At 40.6% G+C, this 26,618-nt stretch overlaps 1 protein-coding gene across 1 annotated transcript in view; it reads right to left on the bottom strand.

Moving 5' to 3' along the window:
* Positions 1-26,618, bottom strand: part of LOC149277366 (voltage-dependent calcium channel subunit alpha-2/delta-3-like) — a 199,320-nt gene that overhangs the window by 140,089 nt on the left and 32,613 nt on the right. Inside the window, exons 3-4 of the mRNA XM_089503037.1 lie at positions 22,954-23,070; positions 4,528-4,587 (exon numbers count right to left, since the gene is read on the bottom strand). Of these exons, the coding sequence (XP_089359163.1) occupies positions 4,528-4,587; positions 22,954-23,070 (177 nt within the window). The remainder of the gene's footprint in view (positions 1-4,527; positions 4,588-22,953; positions 23,071-26,618) is intronic.

The following is a 26,618-nucleotide window of genomic DNA, read 5'->3' as shown; positions in this document are numbered from 1 at the left end:
CAAACCAGCAGTCGTGGGACAGTTAATTGCCCGACTTCCCCAAGACTCAAGCCTACAGAGCTGAAGTTCTTGGAATCTTTGGTTAAACGTCTAATTCCCCCCAAAACATCTGAGGAAGCCATAAATCCTCCAGCATTTGTGACGCCTGAGATCAATGGATCTCAGGGAACAACTTTAACCCAAACATCACCTTCTACACCCGACAACAAATGAACTTCTTCCGGGTTGTAGTTCGTGTGAAGACTTATGGTTAGGAGATACTTTACATCATTTTCAACACCGATAACAACTGAACCCCTTTCTGGGTTGTAAGTCGAGACAAACCTCATGGTTGGTAACAAATAAATCATTTAACATCTTACGTTGTACGATTAGTTCCTTTTACATTTCTCTGGCGCCCAAAGAAAATTAAAACTGGTGTTACGGCTTTTTGCAGACGATACAAAGATCTGCAACAGGGTAGACATTCCTGGCGGGACAAACCAAACGGCTCACGGTGTAAATAAATAAAAAGAATGGTTCCATGCTGATAATCGTAAAATAACGCACTTGGGAGTCCAAACCCAAAATATAGAAATAGGGCACTGAGCTGCCGGCGGGAATAGGGGGATTTGGGAGTGAGGGCTTTAAGGTGGGCATGCACTCCATGCACTAAAACTTTGCGAAAAGCAGGTAGGGTGCTGGGTTCTATAACTTGGGCAATAGTAGATTCTAATCTTTCAGAATAAACATTAAATAATAAACTTCAAATCGGATACCAGGGGTTATATTATGTTTTTGATGTAATAATAATAATAATAATAATAATAATCTCATCTCAAATGTCAAGAGTACGGTATGTTTTGAGACTCTATGGCTGAATTTGACACACAAACAGTGTATATATATATATAAAATATATATATATATATATATATATATATATATATATATATATATACCGTATTCATAGATACACAGATGACCAGATACACATTTTTGATTTTTTTTCAACTCCAACATAATCACCATATTTTCATGCAGTTGAAAAAAAATCAAAAAAGTAACATTTAAAAAATAAAAGAACTGGACCGTATGATGTTATTTTGGGGACTTATTATGAGTAAGGGCTGGGAAAGCTCCCGGAGCGTCTGCGACTTTCCCGAGCCCGGTCACTATAGTGTTAATGATTGACCCGTCTTAATGTTAATGGAAGATCCAGGGCAGAGTCTAACGGGCCGAGAAACGGTAATTTCAGTTATTAGGGAACCTCGTGGGGAAGGAACGACTGTTCTTTTCTCTAAAGGTTATAGTCTGTAAATCAGAAACCAGAAAATGGAACCAAAAAAAAGATTCCCCCGAAGAGTTTTATTTATTTATTTACCGGGACGTCGGCCGGCGGCCTTTCTTCACCATATCTATGGAGTCGTCCCAAACGTAGGAATCAGTGAAATAAATGTCTGAATCGTTTCATTTAATCAATGGCATAAAAAATACAATATTCTAATATTTCACACTGCATGAAAAGCAAAGTAAATTTACCCCTCATAGGCATCCCATGGTCTAAGTTACCCCCATCGCTGTATACAGTAATAACCCCAGCACTGTATACAGTAATATAACCCCCAGTGCTGGGTGATTAAGTCATTCTGTTGTTCCCAGCAGGCAGTATGATAAGAAGTCGGGGTGTTTAGTAGATCGGGGATCAGATAACAGAGCGAGAATCATACAAACGGCTGATATGCAGCCGCCTGAAAACTTTATATTACGGGGCCAAAACTGCAACTGGGTTGTAGTCATTATGATTTAGTGAATTGAATAATGTAATGTGCTGCTGAAAATCGTATATATATTATGTAAGAATTATATATATATGTATATAATGTTAAAGAATTACTATATCTGCGAGTAGAAATACTGAATTACAAGTGAAAGAAATATACATCTGTTGTGGAAGCTTTTTCCTCCCCGCGCTCCTCCGATAAATCACTCTTGGTTTGTGGATAGGAGTTTTGGGAAGAACGAGGGTTTGAGTCTGAAGATGCTGAATTGATTAATCTACGGGTTTTTTTTAAATGTCATAATTCAGTTTAGATTGTGTAACCTGTCACCTCTGCGTCCTCACATCGATTCCAGCTCCATTATTTCTTAGAAATTAAAGTTTTGGACAAAAGAAGAAAGTTTTGAGTGAAAAAATTAATGGAAGAAGAAAAGGGTTTTGGAAATCGATCAATAAGACGTCCAATGATAAAAGAAATTGATATTTTATCAAATGTGATATTCACAGTTTTATCTTTTTCGGCGATTATGCAAACTAGTGTATGTTTGTATGTTACGTTGTATGTTAGTGTGTGTAAGTATGTTACAGTGTGTCAGTGTATACATTGTGTAAGTATGTTAGTATGTATGTTAGTGAGTATGTTTCTATGTTACGTTGTATGTATGATTATGTTAGTGCGTGTGTAAGTATGTTACAATGATTAGGAGAAGGCCCTGGCACTTTTTGGTACACCACTGAGTATACTATCCGCATTCTCTTTGGTTTACTGAGATTATCGATAATTTTCGGTGTCATATAACGAATAATCTAGCGTTTGGCATCAGATCTGGGCCCGGAGGAAATCCCGGAGACTTCCCCAGATCCCTGGCAGTCTGCAGGTTGATCCAGGAGGGACTTTTCCACCAAATCATTGGCGTCGTTATTTTCCTTCCAGCCGAGGGCACCATCAGATTTTTGATGAAGAACAAATATTCTCTGGCAGGGTTGCAGAGGGGTCGCCGGAACTAAGATTAACAATCGATCAGCGTTAATGGACCGTACCGGCAATAAACCAAGGCCTAGGCAAAGATATGACTGTCTCCCAACGCTACCGGAAAATGATTTCCTAAGGAGGAGGACATCAATGCGGAGAATAACCACCGATGAATATTTATTATCCCAGTATGAAGATCCCGCCTATTTCTTTCTAATTTTTCTTAAATAAGTTCCTAAAAGAGACTCTCGGTATTAAGGAATGAAAAAATAAAATTAAAAAGTTGATAAAACATAAAAAAAAAAATCTGTCAAAACTAACATTGCTTGGAAAATCTCTCCAAAGACATGAATTCAATTATCTTTAAGTATTTAAATATTAAAATGAAACTCATGTGAAATGTGTGTAGATAACAGCCCCGTTACAGTAATCATTATTTATATGTTCATAGACATTTTCCTGAAGGCTCAAAGTGTTTTTTTAAGCATTTAAAAAGAAAATGTGAGATCAATAATTTAGTTCTGTAGGAACCTAAATGAAGTCTTTAGTCTGAGGACCCGAGGGGAAGCAGAGCATCTTCTCTGCTCATGAAAAATTATTAAAGTTTTATTAAAGCTTTTATTCTGTAAATTCAACTCTGAAGTTTATTTTAGAATTTCCAGATGGCTTTGGGTGGTCTTTTGGGTTCGTATTGCCCATTTCTTTCTGTAATTTCCAAATTCAAGCGCTGCGGAAATTGTTGGCGCTAAAAAATCAAAAATAATAATAAAAATAATAATACTAATTATTTAAAATATATCTGGAGTGGGGAAGCCAATGCTATAAGGAGGGCACGCGGGACGAGGAGTCGTTGTCCCCAGCTGTCTCTTAACCGAGTAAAGAGGAATAAATGCTTTAGGGACCTCGGAGATCTCTTTTTCAGATAGAAGAGACTTTTGAGTTCCCACAAGCTTATATAATGTTACAACTTTATCTATGTTGCCCAATTAAAAGGTATCAACTTCAGCTAAAGACGCCATCATCTCTATGGTTATATCCATTTTAATGGTAAAGTGACTTAAACCTGTTTTACAGGGTCACACACCGGCACATAATGGAAGCTCAGTTGGCCGAGTTCCCGGCCACCAATGGAACCATTTCTATGGCTTTTAAGACCATTTATAACAACCGTGTTTTCTGTCCAACCAGGTTCCAGTAACGGCGACCATAAGACGAGCGGGCAAAGGTTCTTGTATAGGACATTGTATAGAAATACTGATTATTGGAAGACACGTTATCTGCTCTCACTGTTAATGTTCATTTTGCCTTTTATTATAAAGCAAAAATAATAATTTTTTTGTTTTTTAACAAAAAAAAACAAAACAAATAACCCGGCAGTAATTATTTAACCCCCGACCTATAGAATCACTTGAATCTTTTTCAGAATCATGAATGTTGGGTGAATGTTAATTGCTACCCCACTCGATACACACACAACGTATCAAGTGTATTGTGTAGCGATTGTGTTATCGTGCGGACATTCTGGGAAAAACTTAGAAGCACTATAAGAAAAATCAGAAATAGAAAAATAAATGTGCAAATCATCCTGTAATTCATAAAATAATTTACTTTCTCGGGACTGAATGTTCTGAATCAATCTCTAGTTGTTATTGTTAATTTTCTCGGGAGATAGAAATGAATAATTCTTTTATAATATATATATATATATAAAAAAAGTATTTGTTTGTCTTATTTTATTTTCCCACAATGCTTTGGTCCACCTGAATTAAAGTAAGTCTATCGGAGAAAATATTACCTGCAGGTTGGCATCAAATTCATGTTTCAGGTGGGCTTCTTCGGCAGCTTCGACGAGTCTCTGAAGGAAAGACAGAAACTGGAATTAGTGAAATTCACCTATAGAGGAGTCAATGAAACTCGTAAACCGAGGGGAGGAAAAGTTACGCCGCAAAAAGAAACCCCGTCAATCCCAGGGGTCTTCAAGTGCACTAATTTCTTTAATAATCTCACAACCGGACCCCATAATCCTCAATGTGTGATTAACACGAAGCATAATGAGTAGCGAGAATTAATTACATTTCCACCCAAACTTGTCCTAATTCCCTGAACGCAGCACAAGGATCAATAACCGACGTGGCTTCTATAGGTTAAAAATTACGGAGGCTTTTACCATCAAATAAAACTTCATGTTTCTGTGCGTACAGAAAGTTATTGATCTTACTCGAGCCATAGAGTCAGGGTCATCAATCATATTACGACGCGCTGAGCCATTGATTACTGTAAGATAATGATGTAAGAGTAATTCATAGTGATGGTTATTGCCGGTGTGATGCGATATTGATTCATCATTTATTAAGTCTCTTCCGTTGTTCTGCTGGAATGAAAAGCGTACATCATAGCTGGTCATTATGAAAGCAAAATTATGCGCTGAGGTCATCAGTGTGTTTTATGTTTATTGATGGTAAAAAGTTCAGTGGGAAGGACAAAAACAGCTATACACACAAAGGGTTAAATCTGCGTGGTGTCTTTGTTTCCAAAGGGAATTAGCCTCGGCTTTTTGAAGATGTTGAGATGGGACCTTTAGTGGTTCTTTAATCTTTTCTTATTCTACTTTTGACTACGTCGACTCTTGGCCAACAAGGTCCCATCCCTTCAATCCACCTCAGCATTAAGCTAAGACGATCTCTCTGGTTTCTCCAGGCTTATTTCACGGAAAAACATTACATTTTGGTAAAAAAGACTGTATTTTAGGCCTATAAACTGACCAGGGACAAGAAGATGTAGAGTTTTGTCTGGAAGCTGTGAATTATGTCAAGCCAAATAGTTCCGTTTATAAGAACCGTCTCTCCCAATGAAGACATTTTGCCCCATAAAGTCCACACTTCTAGTGCATTGTCTATAATTTATAAAAAAGGTAATTATTTACAGAATCCTTAAATTTCGGTGAACAATCACCGCCTCTTGCACGTCGCAAAACTCCAGCAACTCCTCATCAGCTGTCCAGTTTACAGTTCGCGTGAATAATACATTTCCACTCAGAATTTCTTCTCTAAATGTCAAAAGTACGAGACGCTGGCAAACGCCCCTTAAATAACAGTAAACCTTCTGACAATAAAAAGGAAAGAAGAATTTTCAGTGGTTACAGAATAAAAGTATTCCGGGAACTTTCGGAGCATTTTGTTACTTAGAACATTCTCTTATTTTCTTTTGATAAATTACGTTGAACTTGAAAGGTTAAAAGGGGATTTTTAATGCCGCGGGGTGACGTTCGGCTCAGAGGACCCTGATTCCTTCGGACAATGGTCTTTGTCATACCTTCTTGAGAATGTTTGATGATCATTCAGAACAATCAGGTGCCATACTTGTTGTAAATATCTTATGTATGTTACACAATTATTTTTATAAAAAACTCATTAACAAAAAAGGTCAAAAACATGTGGTTGCGCTTTACGAGGGTTTCAGGTCTTCTCCAAGGCTATGGTGACCTAGAACGGCCTCCAAAGGATGATCCTTTCTTACTCTTAAGAGACTCAGGCTGCTTCTGTGCATATAAAAGGCTATCGATATTCGTGGCCGCCATAACTTTATCTCCGGAAGGTGGTCCTACGGAAATCTCTGCTGTTTCTGGAGAACGTTGATGTATGGCAGATGATTGACAGGCTTCAGGAACGTGTCCTGATTTCTGCGCATGGGCTGGGGGTGGCATATTAACACTTATTAACTCTTCTAGTCCAGTTTGGGAAGGATTATGTTCTTATGACGTCTTAACGTCTTCATCTTCTAAGATATAAAAAAAAAATACACCTCTAAATGCCAATATGCTTTTTGGTTAATTCCCTAGTTGTTGGAGACGACTTTCAAACTCAACACTACAAAAAAACATTAAAGAAAGGGAAAAAGTGTTACATTGTTTATGTGGAAAAAAGTATTTCTTGGTATAAAAAAAAATGATTGAAATAGAGCTCAGTGAGTCATTAACTAAAAGTGAATCATCCGATTTGTACCAAATATTGCAAAACAGAAGACGAGCACCAGGAAATCGCATTAATCAGACGCCGTTTGTTGTCATTGAGGAGAGAAAAAAATATGTTTTTCTGCTGCCAGACGAAACTAAGCCAGTCCTCCTGATTCATCAAGCCGTGGTGTAACATAGTGCCTAATGACCTATAATTACGCATCTGGAGAGATACTGCTAAAAACACAGGCTTGGCTATAAATAAGAGGCCGCGAGTGTTTACTTAGGCTACAGATCTGATAAAACCCAACAAATGCCGCAAAAATATCCGTAACACAACAATCTGCGGCATTATAAAGACATTATCGGCAACACAACCTCGTCAGACACACTCAAATTACGATAAGATACAAATGATGCAATTAATGTGTATCCCATTATACTGCATAAAACCGATTACCTAAAAAAACATAATCAACAGATTTCCAAATTATTTACAGTCATGGGGGATCGGTTTTTATAATCACATCATTTTTCCGTAATTTATGGATTTAGCCTTTTATTGCCTGTCTGCCAATCGGGGCACCTTCAGAAATCTTGGGGCCCAGTAGAAACCTAAAAGATATCTCCTTTGAGATGCTCCATCCCACCACCCCATGCTCCTGCCACCGACCCATCTCATACTTGCAATAGGGCCGCCATTTTTATCAAGATGGCGGAAAACTATTAATTTTAGGTCACAAAGATCCCCTTTAGGGTGGCTCTACATGAGATGGCAGCAACATTTTCAGCCATTTTTAATGCATTTGCTCCCCATGGAGGAAGAAAGATCCCATCCTGATAATCAGGTCACAAGACAAGAGATCCGCAGACAGCTCGGCTCAGCGGCTCGTAAAAGAGGTTTGGGTTTAAACTGCAATTCTATAAAACTCCAGAGCTCAATGTGTTATTTATTCAACTAAATTACACAGCTTGGAAAACATCCTCTATGGGGACTAAGCTCTTCAGGCCACTACAATATCAATTAATCCCACTTTCTGTTTACAGCGAGAAAAATTCCAATTAAAACAGCTTAACTCCCTGTTCGTGATTCAACAAAAACCCAATAAAAGGTCACATCGGTCCCTAGACAGTTTGCGATTTAGCGGTTATGTACTTCATGAAAACTCTTGTCAGTTGCGTAGATCAAATAGCAAAGGGTTAACTGCTTGATACACAGATTTATCACCAAATTCTGAAAAGGGACTTCTTTCCATACGTTCCATACGGATGGGAATATATAGCGTTATGTGCATGAATAAATGCATTCAATTCTAAGACTAACGGCGAATGCGATGGAGTTTGGGATCGGTATTCCGAGCCAGTCTCCTCTCTGAGTTCCGACCAAATCTCTGACCGGACTCTGAACAACCTGATTAACGGAATCCCGCAGAAACTCAGCCAACGTGACAGAGCATCGGAAACCGAAAACACGTTCCGGGCAGAAAAAACACAATCCAGGGACCAGGAGGTCTTCGAAACCCTTGGCTTTCCAGTTCCAAAGCTACGAGTCCAAAGTGAGGCAGCTGCTACAAAATATCACATTGGATGCCGCGAAAGGAGTAAATGTAGCACTTTGCTTCGATACATTATATCCGACCATATCCTCAGGATATGAATTACTCAGATGGTTCCTTTCCCAGCTTCACACAACCCAGATGATATAACGTTAATAAAAATACCTATCAATAAACAAGATTTCAGACATCGAGAAATGAACTATTATATTTAACGTACGCAGCGAGTGCGTAAGACATATTTCTCCTGTTGGTCTTCGCCCACAAGATGGAACGTTATCAGTTAAATGAAGATTTATATCTTAAGAGAATTAAGATCACGCTGACTGCTAAACTCCTCTATGAATCGCAGATGAATAAAGTATTTGAAATTGCTGTTTTGACTGTTGAGTGGGTGACAGGCTCGGTTTATCCGTGACAGCTGTCTGGGCTAATCAACGCCTCCTGAACCAGCTCAATGAATCTTTAGTGGGGTAATAAAAATGCGCCAAAGGTTTAGGAGCGTCAGCAGACAGGACGGTGCTGAGTATCATCGCCCGGCCGCGTGAACCAGCTGGACTCCCCAACAGGTCAGAGGCACCGGGTAACATATGATGGCTGATAAAGTGAGAGAGACGGAATTCACTGCAGCTTCCCCCTAAAATATTCAGATACTTTCTAATGGCGGAACGCAGGGAATTATTTCATTCTTTCGCCTCCTCGTTTTGCTTGAGAATGAAAATGCTGTCCGGTTTTACCAGAGTGTCGCTCAAAACAAACAAACTTTCCGGATTCTAAACCAAACTGTGAATAGGAGACCACCAGCCCTGAGCCTCTGAAAACCCCGACACGCCGCGTTTAAAGGCTGATTTCCGCCAGCTAGAGAAACAAACATGTTTAATATTTGATGCCGTAATTAAATATCAACATCTGTGCAGGAGCTGCCAAGACTTGTAACGGCAACCGAGATCTCCTTAAAGCTTTAATAGCCGAACAGTAATCATGAAGCTCAATCAAATTATTAAGATCTCCGTTCAGTTTTAAAGCCAGTCCTGTCACATTTCTAAATTCTCAACGCGGCATCCGTGTCGCCGCGGTTTCCAGGATTTAAGATCTCCGGTTAATTTGTAACAATTTAATTCGTCTCGTCGCAATTTCCCCCGGTATTCTGTAAATGGTGGAAAGCGAAGCTTGTGTTACGCAGGAGTGATGATGTCCACATCGTGACCCATATGATGCAGATAGGGTTGTTGCATGCGCTGTGATGTCACAAGTAGAGGTTAAGCCAAAGCCCCCGAAAAATGACTTTCCAGAACGTCTACAAACTTTAACGTTCCCTCCTGCAGTTGCGCTGATTTGTCGAAAAGCCACAAGTGTTTGCAATTTGTCCAAAGGAAAGAAAATGTCACCAACGCTTCAGAAAACGTAGGATAAAAATATACGGGAGACATTTTAAAACATAGTCTGTGCAAGGCAATAAAGAGCTTTTTATAAAATATCACCATTTTAAAAATGTCACAAAAAAAATCTGATTTTTAAACTATTCTGGAAAGATGGAGGCTTTTTAATATTTTCATATAAATTAGCCCAATTCGAAGGCTAAGAATTATTAAAGACTCTAAACTTGGTAGCCCCTTACGTATTACCCCAAATGTAAAGAAGAAAGAGCCTTAAGTGACCCAAAAAGTCAGTGGTCTTTCGTTGGCCGTGAGCCCCTTTTATTAGACGCGGAATGAGAAATGCTCCAGTTCAAAGTATCTAAAAGTTATTACAGAAAAATTACTTAGAACTTGTTGAATTCCAACTGTAGGAAACAGTATCCAAAAATGATCCAAAAAAGCAGATCCCTATCCACTAAATATTTGAAGGTTTGTCTCAGGCTCTAAATTTTTAGTTCTAAAGTTGTTTTTTTTTAAAAAAAAAACAAAAAAACTCAATGGCGAGGTTTTAAAACTAAATAGCACAAAGATCAAAGAGTTCGGCTAAAGGTAAGGACAGCTAAATATTTTAATTATATCTCATTACAGTAATGGAATCGCTAATGGACCAAAATGGATCCAAACTGGCTCTTTTTAACGGCAGCAGCCAGCATGGGGCTAAGAGAAGCAGTAATTTGCTTCGGTAACATTTTGTACATTAAGACCTCGATCATTCGCGGTGTTTCAAAAAGTCCTCAAAAAGACAATTTTGCCCCACGGGCGGAAAACTGGTCATTACGTCATTTATTCCGGAGAATAAAATAGGGTTTAGTGTTATTATTATATGATGAGGTTTCTTTCTGAAGTAACGAAGCAGGTTGTCTTTTCATGTATTAGATAATGTCCGTTAGACACAAAAAAAAATTAATTATAATATACAGAAAATTCTATAAATTCAAAGAGAAAGAGAATAAATAGGAGAAATATCTAATGCATTCTTCCTTTATAACAAAACATGTCGCGGTTTGTATGAAATGGGTAGCAATGGCGCCAATAACTGACACTTTTTTAGTCTGCTGGTCTAAATAATGTGAGTTGGACTTGGTTGAGGTCTTTGAACAATAGCTGCTGTGATTGGCTGACAGGTGCTGTCCCTGAATGAAGCTGTGCTTGAATGACAGCATCAGGGATTGGCCAAGGGATCCCTCCTTGAATGAACAGCGTCTGGATTGGTCAATGGATCCTTCCTTGAAAGAAGAGCATCAGGGATTGGTCAAGGGATCCATCCTTGAATGAACAGTGTCTGGGATTGGTCGAGAGAGCCTTCGCTGACGTTAGCACCGCTGATTCACGGCAGGAACAAAAGACATTGAAAATCTAATTGTTTTGTGGAAGAAAAGCTAAGAATCAGATCTTCAAAGTGTTCCTTATTTCATAAAACATCCGTCGGTGATTGTGGTTCTGATATTTGTGCCAACTACCGCTTTAACTCGAGTGGCCTACTCAACACACAATACGCGATCCATCGCACTTTCTCCGAAGTAACTAATCTCTGAGTCGTTGTCAGCAATCCCCCGAATCTATTAATTATGCTGCATGGTACATGACCGGCCAGAAGCCTTCCTTAATACACAATAACGCCTCTGTCATCCTCCTGGCTGAATAAAGTAAAAAGCAATTTAGGCATGAAGGTTATCGGAGCCGTGATGGTGTTTTATGTGGATTGGGAGCTGTAATTATGACTTTTATTAACAATGCAATCATAGCTGTAGTGTCTGCTATATATTACCCAGAATCCCATGACACGCTCGCTCTAATATGTCTTTCATGCTTAACTCTTTGTCAACTGCATTGAGCAAACGCTCATTATATATAATAACTTGAAAATTATATCACAGCGTATGGATTTTTACTTAATTCGTCATGTGATGAGGTTCCTTTAAATTCTCAGACAAAAAAGCCGAAAGAGACATCGTTATCCACTTACAAGCACACGAAAATAGGTATTTCCAAACAACTTAAACAGCCAGACTGCTCCTCAAATGTTTAGAACAGTTACGGAATCGCATTGTCTCTCGCCAGCATGCAGGTAAAATTAATAAACGATCCTCATTCATAAAAAAATCCATTTAATTCATTATAAGAAAATAATTTACAGACAAATCAGGAATAATTAATCAAACGATAGCGAGCAATTAAATGAATTCATCGATAGATAAAAATGCTAAAAGTATCATCCCGGGTCCTTTAAATTTCAATCAGAATAGAAAGATTTATGGTTTAAGGTAAAATTATCACAAGTGACCTCAAACAGTAAATAAATCATTTGGTCTAATTTGTGTATTCATTTTTTATATATTTTTTAAAATTTCTGGTTTACAGACAAAAAACGTATTAAATCCACCTAATTTTTTTTTTACATTTTTATTCTGTTGGAATGGATTCTCACGGAGGGGGTCGCTTCTTTCTAAGGCAAGACATCTGTATATTTTCATTTTGCGAGACCGCCAGCTGCCAAGCTCAAAATATTAACATTTGCAAATTAGACCGTAGAATAAACTGAGAATTATATTCACCCAGGAAATGTTTAAGAAATCCGTCGGTTCGGGGATATTTGGACGGAGCAGATGTGCCGATTCTGTAAAGTGAAAGACGGTCTGTCTAATCTTTAAATTTTCCTTATGGGGGGGAAAAAAAATCTATGGGTTTTTAATATCACCGGGGACTGTCGGCGCCTATCGAGAGACTTTGAATTGGAACAGATGCTCACTCGCTACGGTCTTCAAACAGTGCCCTGTATTAAAACACCACAAAGGGAGGAAAATAGTATGTAATATATCAAAATTATATTTATAACAAAAAAAAAATAGCTAATTTTTTATAACAAAGTCCGGAATATTTGGCTGTTAAAAAGTGGAGAATAATGTCGATGAGGAGACGGAAAATTTAATTTAATGAATTGTGAGCGTTGGAGACTATCTGGGTCTCTTCTTCAGGCGTATTACGCTATACTTTTGACAGGAAAAAAATAAAAGTCTATAAATGTTGAGGTTTCCAATCTTTTTGATACTTCTCTAGCGATTCCTTGTTTGGTTTCGCGTGATTCTGGCCGGATAGCGCAGGTACGCCCAACATAAGCTGCCAAGTTATCATTCACGGTATAAATTCAAGGTTAGAACTTGACACCAATAAAGATTTATTAAGTATGAAATATGATATCAGCAATGTCTTTGCGGTGACCCCGGCCGGCTAATATTGTCTCTTTTAAAGCTTGGAAGTATCTGCGAAAGATAAAAAGGACCTCGTAATACTGTTTAAAAATGTTACAGATTTTTATTTGAAATAAAGTGTAATAAAAAAGGACCATAAAATGGCACCATGTGGTTTAAAGCTGAATATATAAAGCATAAAATATAACCCTTGGTTCTTTTAATAAAATAAAGATTATTTTTAAGAAGAGTGTAAATTCTAATTTTACCCTATTTTACCCTACGAGGCATTCGGTTGGTTACAGAACGAGAGAGAGAGAGATCCCTGCAGAAGAGTTTTATTGGATAATTAAATGTACCCTATGCTGATTGGTCGAGACGGCCAGGTGTTGTCTTGACGCAATGAGAGTTCTATTGGCAAGCCGTGGTTTTTAACGTCCCGTCGGCTGTCGGTACAGTCACAGGCAGAGAGCGGATGTAACAGTCTCAAGATGAACAACGCGTCCTCACAGCTAAACTATTAATGGTGTCAGAGGCTGGGACTGGCCAAGGACTCGTTGAAGGCAGATTAAGGCCATATTCCTGGTTGAGTTGGATATTATTAATGGATGCCAACTGGAGCTGCACCAGAACTGGAACGTCCGAGAGACACACTCTTCGCCCGCTCATCCCAATGTAGGAGCTTCTGTTTTCTGCAGGCTCTGGTTTGGCTCTTATCTCGCTTTTTTCCAGTTTGTCCACGCAGGCAGCTTTCTTCATCGTCAGATAGAACAGATACACAAGATATTAATCAAGGGAACATCGGAATTTATTACGGCCACCAAAACCCCCCCGAACAAAGGTATTTAGATCCTTGGCGTTATATGTACCCCCCCCAAAAAAAAAAATAGTCACGGAGGGACATCATACTTTTATGTTGACCATTTTTTCTACAGTGGTCCAGAATGCCTGGGCGTTCCCATGATCCTCCTCTCCTGCCAGACGTGGTTACAATTAAGTAGGTTGGATGCATCCGATTTTCAGTGTTATATGGAGGATCCATGTCTCGAATGCACTGATATTTAACCAAAACATCAAAAAACCCACCGTGAGCGAGACAATGAAATGTAAATGCTGTTGAGCCGACGTGCTTCAGCGATGATCTCTGAGCTGCAGTTATGAGATATCGTCCGGCTATCTTTCAAAGACTGAGAAGGAAGAGAAGACGATTCTAATGCATGAGAGACGCTGCACTCACGCTCCTTGGCCATCAAAGGGATGGGGAGCCATCTGCCAGGGTTCTGCAATGTTTAGATATACGCTTTATAAACTGTAACAGTCCTGAGTGGAAACAGCAAAGGATACATTATCAAACTCAAGTGGTTTGGGGGTGCTTTGAACCCCAGTTTGGCCATTTGGCCCAAGATCGTCCCATGGTATAAGGTATCAGGAAGCTCCTTTTTGTGGGTTCAGGAGTTCTTGTGCCATGAAATGGACTTTACATGAAATGCTAGCGGGACGAGGAGTAAAGGACGGAATCTTTTTGAAAATATTTTTTTTAATCCTTAAAAAACGAAATCAGTGACAGCGTCTGGGGTTAAAATACTCTTCTGTTTCAGAGATTATTACTGAATCCCCCGGTTTAGCTTCGTTCAGATTCGAGATCCGTGCTTCGCGATGCCCGGATACCACGGTCTCTCCGCCGCATGAGAGAGCACACGCTGGCCTGGAGAACATAAATCAAGAAGATTTGTACACTCCATAAATTGGAGACATCCAAAAGTTATGAATATATGAGAACAAATAGCTGTTTGCCGCGTTCCGCGCACCTGATGTTTCACGGAGGCGTCTTCTAAATAAATCGCAGGTACCGCGGGATGTAACGCTTCGACTCGTCGCTGTTTGAGGTTAGAATTTACATCTGAGATACACGAGAACGTAAATCATCTTCTCAATCGGCTTTCCGCATTCTGATTTGAATAAGAAACTGTCGGCGGAGAGCGAAAGCGGATATTATAATAATAAACGTTCATGGGAAAGAGACCAAGGGATGTTACAGAAACCCGCCCTGTCCATCACGGCCCTTTGAAGACATCGCAAGTTCCTTCAATTTCCCAATGAGGAGAACTGCTTTCTGGAATTCTGATTCACTTATCTCTATAAATTCTTTAAAATGAAATTTTTTTATATCCCACTAACACCAAATACGCTCATTATACGCCCCGTGCGGCACATTTTCATAAAACATCCAATTATATCATCTAGTCCGTAAATACGACACATTTTAGCAACTGACCTACATGTTGCTTTACATTTTAATTGAAATATTAACAATTAAAAAATATACATATTTCTTACGCTTCCTCCTTTCGTGAAGCCGTTTTGTTTTAAGAAACATGATCCCCCCCCAAAGGTGATTTTTTTTTCTTTCAGAAAATTCAAGACACTAAATAGAAAAGGATAAATTAGCTAGCAACCAAAATTGTTCCCCCTCTTTAATAATACGAGCCGGTTACCATGGCAACCTGAAGGTCCAAACAAGATAAAAGGAAAATGAGATGTGCAATTGGATGAAACATGAAAGTTGTGAAAAAATTATCGGAAGGAGATGGAATTCCAAACATAATTACCGCGGATGCTTCAAAAGGGGGCGAAAATGCGGACACCGAATAAGCCTGATTAAGGAAAGGTTCGTCTCGAATGAAAGAAGAAAGAAATGTGTGCGGACTTCTACTTTTACAAAAACTTTACTTTTTCTGTAATAAAAAATAGACGAATCGGATCAAGGATTTGAGATATTTTGGAGTTTTCGTTTTAGCTCAAATTTCGTGAAAATCATATGCAACATTTTACACTTTCTATTCCTGAGGTCACCAGGAGCGGCCGCTTTCGTGAGATCTGATTGGTTAAATGACTTTCTCGTAGTGGTTTTCATTGGACTTGATGGATAAAACCCCAGCAACGTCTCGGCACCAAGGGCTCTTTGGCCAGAAATAATCGGCATTCATCCCGCAAGCTGGGTGGCCCCTTCCCTCTATGAAAGATTTCAGTGATCCTAACCCTTTCCATGAGCGGGGGAGACCAAGGAGACCCCGGCATCCAACAGGCCTTTTGGGTTTGGAGAGAAGGCAGGGGTAACATATCCCTTTGGGGGAGTTTGATGGATGATAGGCATCGGTGTTCTCCTGTTCCTCATAAAAGTCTGCGATGCTGGATGGTGTCATGGGGGGGTATTTTTATATATTGACCTCTAAAAAGGCATCTTCACCGTCTACAAGAAACGTCGGGCGTTGGGTCCCCCTTGTGTATCGAAGAGAGATTTTTTGACCTTTAGACCGCAGAAGAAGACATGCGGTCCTTGCGGCATCCCCACATCATCAAGAATAGCGTTTATAACAAAAATGACATCATTTTCTTCTTTGCATTATCCAAGTGGTTTTATTCTCCTACCCAGGAGATGAGTTACTTCCATGACCCTCGATACCTAAATGCTGCATGGATTTGGGGGGAAGGCGCAGAGAGGGTTCGGGAGCGGAAGCCCGGGGTCGGGGAGAGCGGAAGCCCGGGGTCGGGGAGAGCGGAAGCCCGGCGTCGGGGAGAGCGGAAGCCCGGGGTCGGGGAGAGCGGAAGCCCGGGGTCGGGGAGAGCGGAAGCCCGGCGTCGGGGAGAGCGGAAGCCCGGGGTCGGGGAGAGTGGAAGCCCGGGGTTGGGGAGAGCGGAAGCCCGGGGTCGGGGAGAGCGGAAGCCCGGCGTCAGGGAGAGCGGAAGCCCGGGGTCGGGGAGAGCGGAAGCCCGGGGTCGGGGAGAGCGGAAGCCCGGGGACGGGGAGAGCGGAAGCCCGGGATCGGGGAGAGCGGAAGCCCAGGGTCGGGGAGAGCGGAAGCCCAGGGTCGGGGAGAGCGGAAGCCCAGGGACGGGAAGAGCGGAAGCCCGGGGTCAGGGAGAGCGGAAGCCCAGGGTCGGGGAGAGCGGAAGTCCAGGGACGGGGAGAGCGCTCTCGTGGAGGGTTATCATGTAACAGCGTGTATCCGTGTGACGATGCGCCCGGCAGAGTATGAAGTTTCAAATTATGTTCACTTGTGGGTATAATTACATCTTTTATTTTATTCCATGAAGGGAAGAAATGCAGATTCATTGGTCGCATTGTTCCGTTTATTACTTTCTCTCTTGTTGCTATAAATTGTGGTATTTTTTCTCCCCGGTGAATGCATCGCAGAATAATGTAAGGAATGATATTATTTGCCAGCGTATTCATGCAGTCGCTCTTTGTACTCCATTGATTGCTGTCATTTCAGCTTCTCGGTGAAACACAGAATCATCAGCAGACTACAATTTATGGTACAGTTTGGAAAATGTTTACCTCTCTCATGCAACACAATTTTGATTGCAATTTGCTTGCATTGTCTGTCCTCTGAGAGCGCTTACAGGGGATCGAATGGGCCGATTCCATCGTGGCAGAGCGGCGAGGCGGCTATGAGACGAGAGGATGATCTCTTATCCGCAAACACCTTAATGACCCTCACCCCACCCAAAGCCCTCCACAAGGAGGCGCGTTTCAAAGAGTTAACAGGCAAGGGATGGATCCAGGAGATCCATAGATACAAACCACAGAATGCTAAATGCTACAAAGTAACTCTATATAGTGGAGGCCCTATGAGGTCATCACGTAATAATGTAGCGGACATGGGGAGACACCTCCATGGGGACGCCATCGACCAGCAGGACCGAGCCGCCAGGTGTATACCTAATGTGAGTATTAATCTAAGCTTCAACGGCGTCTTACTCCGCCGGTGGCTTAGGGCCGGGGTGCCGGGTGTGCAAGGTGATACGAATGCCAACCTCCTACTCCTCCTGTGTGGGATCCTTCGCATGCTCCTGCCAGTATCATGGAAAGATCAGGCTAATGACCGGTATTAGCCATTTTACCCAGTAGCGTATTCGGGGCTAGGCCGACTAAGCCTAGGATGTCTAGAGGGTGGCAGTTTCCCTGCTGCCAAACCAGGGGGTATATCGCCCTTTTGGGGGATCAGGCCCCCCAGTATCCCACAGTATCCCACTGCCCAATCTTTGCTCCCCCAACTGGCCCATTTACACGATGGGGGCCGCGCTAACTCAGCATAGCCACCATAGTTTGGATTGGACGTCATCTCCAGGCACTCTGTGTCTTAAAGCCACGGCGCACCTTTTAAAGCAATGCAGACTCCGACAATGAGGGGGGCAGCTGGGGGCATCGCTGGTTTTTACCCTCATTCCCTGAACCGCCATGTTGGCGCAAAGACAAAATCTTTTACACAAAATCCTTAAAAGTTTTAGGGCTCGTAAGGATTTCTGTATATAATCTCCTTATAACGTGCGAAGGCAGAGCAGCTACATTTAGCTGGCAACTGATTCCCATAAAAAAAATACAAATTAAATATTCTCAGAAAAAAACCTTTAATTTGTTTACAACAATTAACAATTACAGACAATTTCCTCTGTTTTATCGTGGCGGATTCTGTCATTTCTCGCTATTTATAAACGCAATTAGCTGATTCACCATCGTTTTCTTCCACCCACAAACATTTTTAAATGTTTCCCCCTAAAAATAAGTTTCCGATACCGTGCTTAATTTTGTGCAGATTTCTGCCTGGAATTATCGCAGAAACCGCTCCACGATCTAAATATGATTGACGCGAGCTTAATCCCGTGATAGCGATCGCCGGCCCCCGTCCGAGAGCCCTCAGAGGAGCCGAGCCGAAAATGAAATAAAATAAAAATTACGGAAAGGAGGTTATTTTTTATCTTTAACCTAAATTCTGCAGAATATTTCAGGAGGCTGCGTAATTAGACAATTTATATTATATTATAATTATAAAGTTATCAGGTATTTAAAGCTGCTGTTCCACTTAGCAAAACATTTTTTATTGCACTCTCTGGTATGTTAAGCAAACAAACCTCCACCGGTGTATACGTCGCTTCGATACATCCCAGTTAACATAGAAACCCAGAACCTGCCGGCAGATCGGCCCCATCCGGCCCCCGTCTAGTCGTTGGCCTAGATTCAGGAGCCGTATGTCTATCCCATGCATGTTTAATACCCTCACTGTATTACCCTCTACCACCTCTGCTGGGAGGCTGTTCCACTTATCCACCACCCTCTCAGTAAAGTAAATCCCCTTACATTTCATTTCATCTTCCTGCAGCTCCTTCCCTTTTCTTGTAAAAGTTTTGATTTCTCTGGGAATTGCACCCTCTGATTCCCCCAACATTAAGTCTCTGCGCCGCCCTCGAGCCGTTCCACGTTCTGTGGGAAGATTATGGATTTTCTATGGATTTTCTTTACATTTTATCGCATTTTAGCTCTTTGCTCTCGTCTTCCCGGCAGAAATCTGCAGTAAGGAAGCCAAATGACTGCATAAAACGTAATTGGTTCGATACGATGCGTCCTACCCCATGCCGCGCAGGGTGCCGCATCCGTTGGTGTCTAATGATTTCAGATACACCCAGAAAACATATTGGAAATACATTGCCCTTTGTGACCCCCAGGAATGCACGGGAAGCAGGAACATAGATGAAAACATGCGCTATATACCCTTCCTGCGCTTAACCCTCGGAGCCCCAGAGTACTATGCAGAAAATAAATTTCCAACCTGTGCTTAAGGGGTTAAATAAACCTCAACATGGAACTTTATTGATGTACATATAATGGGAGATAATTGCAGTAGATTACTTAACCCCTTCACAACAATGCATTGTCATTAATAGGGTTAATGCATTGTCGTTAAGGGGTTAATATACCATAAAAGCGCAATCGGACCATATAGACGATACGCTGAGCATCGTGAGATAAACATTATTTCCATAAATAATAGAAATCTTAGTAAATGAATGTATTTACAAAAACGTTTCTACGCTGCCCCCTCGCCGCAAAGTCTCAAGATATCCTTCGCAGACATAACAAAAAAATCTCTCGCCGTTACAATGTATTCTTATTTCTTGGCTGAACAATCGCATCGCGCATTTATTTCTAGAGGAAGATTTAAAAACAAAAAATCCTTTAAATTTGGCTTCTGTTTTTAAATCTTCCTTTAAAAGTAAAAATAAGACGGCACTGGAGACCGGTAACGAATCCGCCCAGCGGAGCGGGAAGGACGCCAGACCTACTTTCTTCCACTTCGCCCCCAAAACTTGCTTCCCGGAGTTCGTTTGATAGAATAGAACAGAAATGAAAAGCACCTTGAGAAGGCGGCTGCTGCGCGTGGACTTTTGTGATAAAAAAGCTTTGAATTCCCAGGCTTCCCGAGCTAAGCCGCGTCGGGGAACTGAACTGCGAATATCCCAAAACTGAATTATTGTACTCAGCAATTACTTTCTGCCGCGCCGCTGTAAAGGGGACTCGGAAACGCGTGGAACGCGCGGAACGGCGGCAATTATAGCATAAAAAAAAAACGCGTTTCATGTTTCCAGTGCAAAAAAACATACAAAAAAGAGCAAAACCTAAAAAAGCATAAAAGGCAGAAACATTCAGATTCCGGTGTCGCTGCCAGAATAATAACAACCAATAAATACACGAAACAAAGAAAGAATTCAGAGCATAACCAGCGAATATAAAAATAAAATGTAATAAATATTTATGGTATTTGCTTTCTTTCATGTTTTTAGCGACCAATAAAATTTTTATAGATTCTCTTTATTACACAAGAGATCAAACGAGGGCAACTCAGCTTTTAACACAAATAATTGTGCGTATTAAAATGACCTTTAACTCGTGCTTTTTACTAATCAATCGCCATCATTATTCTGGAGAGATTTTACTGAAAATTTCACTCAGGAAGAGCTGAGGTCGGTGGCAGCCCATGGCAGAGCCAGAATTATCTGATCATTTTCCTGCCTGTCTCCCTTCTCTTATCTCCAGGATTGCCTCAACCAATCAGAAACAATCAGCAACTTAACAGTAAGAGAGAGAGGTGATGGAGACGAATAATCGCAGAGATCCGGAGAACGAGAAGTAAAGATCCCGCACATAAAATTCTAATATAAATATATTTCTTGTTTTAATCTGTAAATACCGTTATTTAGTGTAGGATCTGGGGGGAAAGGGACAGATTTCATAACAAAATAATCAAAATGGAATAATTATAGAAAAATTCAGTCTGCCCCAGATAAGGGTAATAAATAAGGCATGGCGGTTCGTTGGATCGGTCCTGTGTGAGCTGCTTGTAGAAAAGCTGTTTGTTACGGCGTGCGAAGCCCAATCATTCTCTTTAACTGCAATCAGGTCCACACACCAAAGGCCACGCGGGTCTGCGCTCTCTGTACCCCTAGCCCAATGTGGAATGGAGCTACATCCTTCTTCATCTGTCTCCTTTTTACTATGTATACCTTTGGAACATGACATCATACAATGGTAACTAAGGAAACCATAAATCATACATCCTACAATGGTTGTCTTAGTTACCTGCCTCTTTTGGACTACACTCATAAGCCTCAAGAGTCAGACCATGACATCATCAGATGGTTATCTTGGAGCACTAAGAGAATATCTGATAATGACATCAGATGGACCGGCCCATCAGCCAATAGTAAACCAGAAGGTCTCCGCAAACTAACACAAAGTTACGGGAAGGTATGGAGGAGAGAAGTGGCAGACCCAGCATCCCCACAACACAAAGATGCTTTTTCTTCCGATGCATAGATTTTTGGGGGTCTTTGCCTGTATATGACATCTTTCTGTCTTCTCTCCTGCAGTTTTAAACACCCCCCACGCCCGGCCCCGGTACTCTCACAGTTAAAAGTAAACAGGCAGAAAATATATATTTATATAAAAATACGATTGGTTTTCGTTTGAAGTCTTATTTCAACAATGAGCCGAGCTTTGATGCGTAATTGCACAAAATAGGTTTATTTCAGTTGTTTCAAGGAACTCTTTAAAAAAGCCGGGTTTAATTCAAAGACTTGAGTTAATATTTCCATAAGAATTTTTTTTTTTCCTGTTATTCAACACGATTGTGGTAAAAGTGCTGAAACGTGCTTTTATGCTCAATTTATGATTGTACATTAAGCCTTAATAAAAGAGACAGGGAGGGAAGCTTTGGGAGCAGAAATATCTGCTTTTAAGAGATGCGAGGCACAAATCCCGAGCCGTGGAGCTCTTACGTTAATTGTCATCACTTTGTCTGACATTAATGTTTATTTCTAGATGTAGAAGAAACAGCATTAGAAGCAAACGCTTTCATTTCGAGAAATCTCAGCTGACAGAATAATTCCACCACCCGAAAATACCTATAAATACACAACAAACAAGTCTATGTAAAGATGACTTGAAAATGTTAAGTGGGTTTATGGTCGGCTAGAGTGCTATTTCCTAACACGCAGACAATAAAGAGAAATGGATCCTTCCGGGAAGTAGGCTTTGGGAATGGACTCCATGTTGGGTTGTTGCAGAGAGAAATCCGAGGTTGGATAACAATGGTCTTCGGAAGGCAAGGAACCTTCTGACCCGTGAGTTCTGAAGGACATTTAGAACTTCGATCACAGTAGATTGGCCTGGGCCCATTTGCAAAATTACCAGGGCTAAACCAAGAATGGCGGCCATCACTGTGGAGTCCACATATAAAGGATCAGACCAATACGTTTTTTCATGGCTACTTGGGTTTTTTCCATTTGTGGTGGAATTAGACTCTACTCAGAAGCAACTTAGTTGAATTCATATAAGATATTGTGCCCTTCTCATGAGGAAGACAACTAGAAAACCCATGGTAATACGAAGTAAAGCATTAAACATCACAGACGCGTTACACCAATGACAGGAGCCATTCTGCATTCTACACCAATGGAAAACCATCGAGAAGATGGACCAACCGGAACCAAAACATAACCATAACATTAGCCCATTGCTCCTCACCAATCAACATCACATTGTTCTTGGTAAGTTTTATTAAAGAGGCTTCTCAAGACAACGAGACAATCAAACAGGAAGTGACATCACGTAATGATTACCCTTCCTGTTCAACCCAACCTATGGAATGCTGACACACAAAACAGGTCCGTTGGCTTTTTTCCAGATTAATGCATTTTTTGGGTGACTCTTCGGCACTCGAGGAACTCATTTTACTAAGAACATCATTTATTATAAATTATAATACCAACCCGGACCGCTTCGGCCTTTTTGTGGAACATTTCTTCCATGTCCTTGGCGAGTTTTTTGACGAGATGAAGTCCGTCGATTTCTTCTATGGAAACCTCCTTCTCAAATTCTTTGTATTTCTGAAAAAAAAAATTTGATGTAAATATTAGAATTTATTGTCACAAAACAACATTTATGTCATTTTCAACATTTTTCAATATTTGGCACGGCTCTACGATTCGCCAAAATAAATTAAGAAAAATTAAGGAAAAAAATACCATGCAGACAATGATATTGTTCATTTTAATAAATTGGCTCTACGTTTCCAATTAGTTCTATCACTCCCAGTTATCATTAATAACGAAACCACTAATTCATTCATTATTTATTAAAGTGTTTTTAAACAAAAAAAATAACCATTTTAACGGGCGAAGTCCAATCAATCAAAGCTCGGCTGTGGCAGTCGGATATTTCGAGTGTCCGAAGACTTAATATTAAAATTGTAAAAAAAAGGTTATCTGTAAGATAAAAAATAAAATGATTGGTAACCGCAAATGCTAAAGTGCACAGAAATGGAAATGAAGGTTTTATCTGGAAATAATTTCTGATACGATCGTTCTCGCTTCCGTCGTGTTACTTTCCTCTGACGACACTTAAAAGAAGTTAATTAATTTCAACTCAAAGTCACATTTTATTGAATCACATTTTTGATTTTCATCAAAACGTTCAAATAAAACCTATTCCCGAAAACCTGGAATGTGGAAAATTAATTATTCTTTCAGGTCTCCCAGTTTTACATCATATTTATTAAAAAGTGTGATATCCGATCAGTTTAAGATCAGACGGAACTGTTTAAAATGTTGTGGATTCTAATATTTCTATTTTTTTTTTGTTTCCATTATATGGAGTTGCGGTTTTCGGGCATAGCTACATCTCTAGCTAACGCCAGCCACCACGAGGCTACTGTCACTGTGCATACTGGGAATTGTAGTTCAAATTACCAGTAACAGCCTATCAATGGGGGGGCACATCATAAACCCCCCATCAAAAATAACAACCAAACTATCTCGACATGAGTCAATTTATTGAGCAAGCTGCACAATGCCTGCTCTACACAGGAAAAGCTGAACGGCATAAAAAATCAATTACGCTTCAAGGATTTCTTTTTGTTAACGCGTTTCGAGTCTTTTGAATAGATTCCCGCTTTTCACCAGACTCGGAAGTGGAAACGCGTCAGGGCGATGTCCTTTTTTGGGCCGGAACGGTGACAAATAACCCAGCCCTCTATTTAAATCATGAAAAAGAAATGAAAGGCAGAAAGATACCTAGGCGTACAGATTAATGCAGAACATCAAGAAATGAATTCAGTTCCCGGGGCGCCTGCAGCTCCTGGTCTCTACCTTATTTAAAAATAAAGCTCCTGCAGGAATAGTGTGAGGGGCAGAGAAGAAAGCCGAATACATTTGCATTCTTGTTGTAGAACAAAGACTTATTTTCTTGCAGCAATGATAATCCTAACTGTGTGAACTTCATTCATTCCCTGTCCTTCTATCTCGATAATCATTATCCGAACCATTCAGCAAATCCCCGCAGAACGCGCGGACAATCAGCCTTCTCCAAGTATATGGAAGCCGCTATCATTAGAACAGCCACGGAACACGGAACACGCTACCTTTATTAAGAACCGTACATCTATACTGGCACTCGCATTAATGGTGGATACTCTGTAGCTGCGCAGGTGCATCTGTTTTGTCTAAAGTGAAGTTTTCATCAAATTGTTTTTCAAGATACGCTCTCCAAATCTGTAAGACAGGGACAGATGCTCTGGGGGTGACTACACCTCAAAACCAGTAAACTTCCCAATGTAAGTAAGGAACTAGTGGGGTAAAACCCAGCTAAATGCAGCAGCAAAAGCGCTGAAAAACAAACTGTAATTGGTCTATTTGGGAGAAATCCAAAATGTATTGGCCACCCCCAGCATACACTCAATGGGGCTCACCAAATGAAATACATTTAAATCCATGTGGAGGAACCTAAGTGAGGATCTAGTCTCTGTGTATCCAACCACCGACTCTGTTAGCGCTACACTGCCCCGTGTGGCCGTATGTGCAACTGCAAAAAAATGCTCACGATCTTCAAATCAGCCGCCGACCAAGATATTAATCATGGAAAACGACTAAATTTACGTTGGTTTACAATAATGTAAAAATATTATTAGTAATATTGCCTATTTAAATTTTGTTTGTACAAACTGTTGAAGAAAAGGATTTTTGGATAATTTTACGTATAGGTTTTATTTAGTAGCCACTTCTGACCCAGACGGTGATATAAATCTGGCTGGATGTCATTATCTCAACATTCCTACTAGACCAGCAAATTGAAATCCAAAACCCACGACTACATTATGATTAAAGCGTCGCGTGGAGTCAGCTGGAAGGTATCAGAGTCGATATATCTGCATATCAAGAGGATTCCTGACATCGCATCTGTATGCTAATCTATGTTAGAAGATTGTCAGTGACGTGCTGTCCCAGTAGAGTCATGTAGAAGACATTTCCCCTCCCCCCCCCCAAAACGGAAAAGCGTTAAGGATCGATGCTTTCAAGTGATAAAAAAAAATGCCTGCAGATTGCAGTGGGTTTAGGAAAAGTCAAAGGAGTTGTGCTGTGATCAGATAATTGTGTGGATTCCACGCCACCCAGGACCACTCACGGTGCTTTTTTTAAATTGATGAAGGAATAGAAACCCAGGACTCGCCAGCAGATCGGCCCCATTCGGCCCTCGTCTCTCTTGCTGTAAAGACTCAAACCTTAATCAGTCGTTGGTCTTAGATTCAGGAGCCGTATGTCTATCCCATGCATGTTTAATACCCTCACTGTATTACACTCTACCACCTCTGCTGGGAGGCTATTCCACTTATCTACCACCCTCAAAGCAATATCCTAAACATGATTCACAAAGTCAAAAATGTATTTTCATTATAAATAATAGTAGCCATTAACATATAAATATAAAGTATATAACGTTATACAGATAAATAATATAAAATAAATATAACGTATCAACGTCTGCAGAAGCAATTCCTCTGACACAATTATAACGCGTTCTCATCCAATACGTTTCACTTTTTCCTCTTGAAAATGGAAAGCAGACCTTTTTATTTGTGTATCCAGAACAGGGAAATCTGGGTCAAACAGATGTTACATATGTCTGAGATAACGCAGCAATCGCTTCCCATTATTTACAAGACTCCGACTAAGCTGAGCCTCCTCCTTCAAACTAACAGATCATTTGCATTCACAGAGATCTCCGGAGAACACAAAGTGTCCGCTTAACGGCAGAAAAGCTTCCAGCTGCTCCAATCATCAAATGAAATCCAAAAACTCTTCCTCAGAACCAAGACGCGTTCACCGAATTTACCCCGCTTGTCCCCGATCGCATAAATGCCTCATTCAAAAGTATAGAAAGCACCCTAAAAAGAGCTTGCGAATGAATCAAGCGCTTGAAATGGGTGTGGCTTATTCTAAAACGGGTGGGGTTATGATAGAAGTGGGTGGGGTTAGGATAAACGTAGGTTGGGTTCTTTGATTTGTGGGGGGGTTTAGGGGTCAGGATTATCACAGCCATGGGGAACGTGGGGCAGATGCTGCAAGTGCCTCTAGTTGAGGGGTGAGCTCAAGCTCCCCTC

Source organism: Sceloporus occidentalis, unplaced genomic scaffold (assembly GCF_023333645.1).
Source record: "Sceloporus occidentalis isolate IW3139 unplaced genomic scaffold, rSceOcc1.0.p SCAF_216, whole genome shotgun sequence".
Lineage (NCBI taxonomy): Eukaryota > Metazoa > Chordata > Lepidosauria > Squamata > Phrynosomatidae > Sceloporus > Sceloporus occidentalis.
This window is presented reverse-complemented; position numbering and strand designations above follow the sequence as displayed.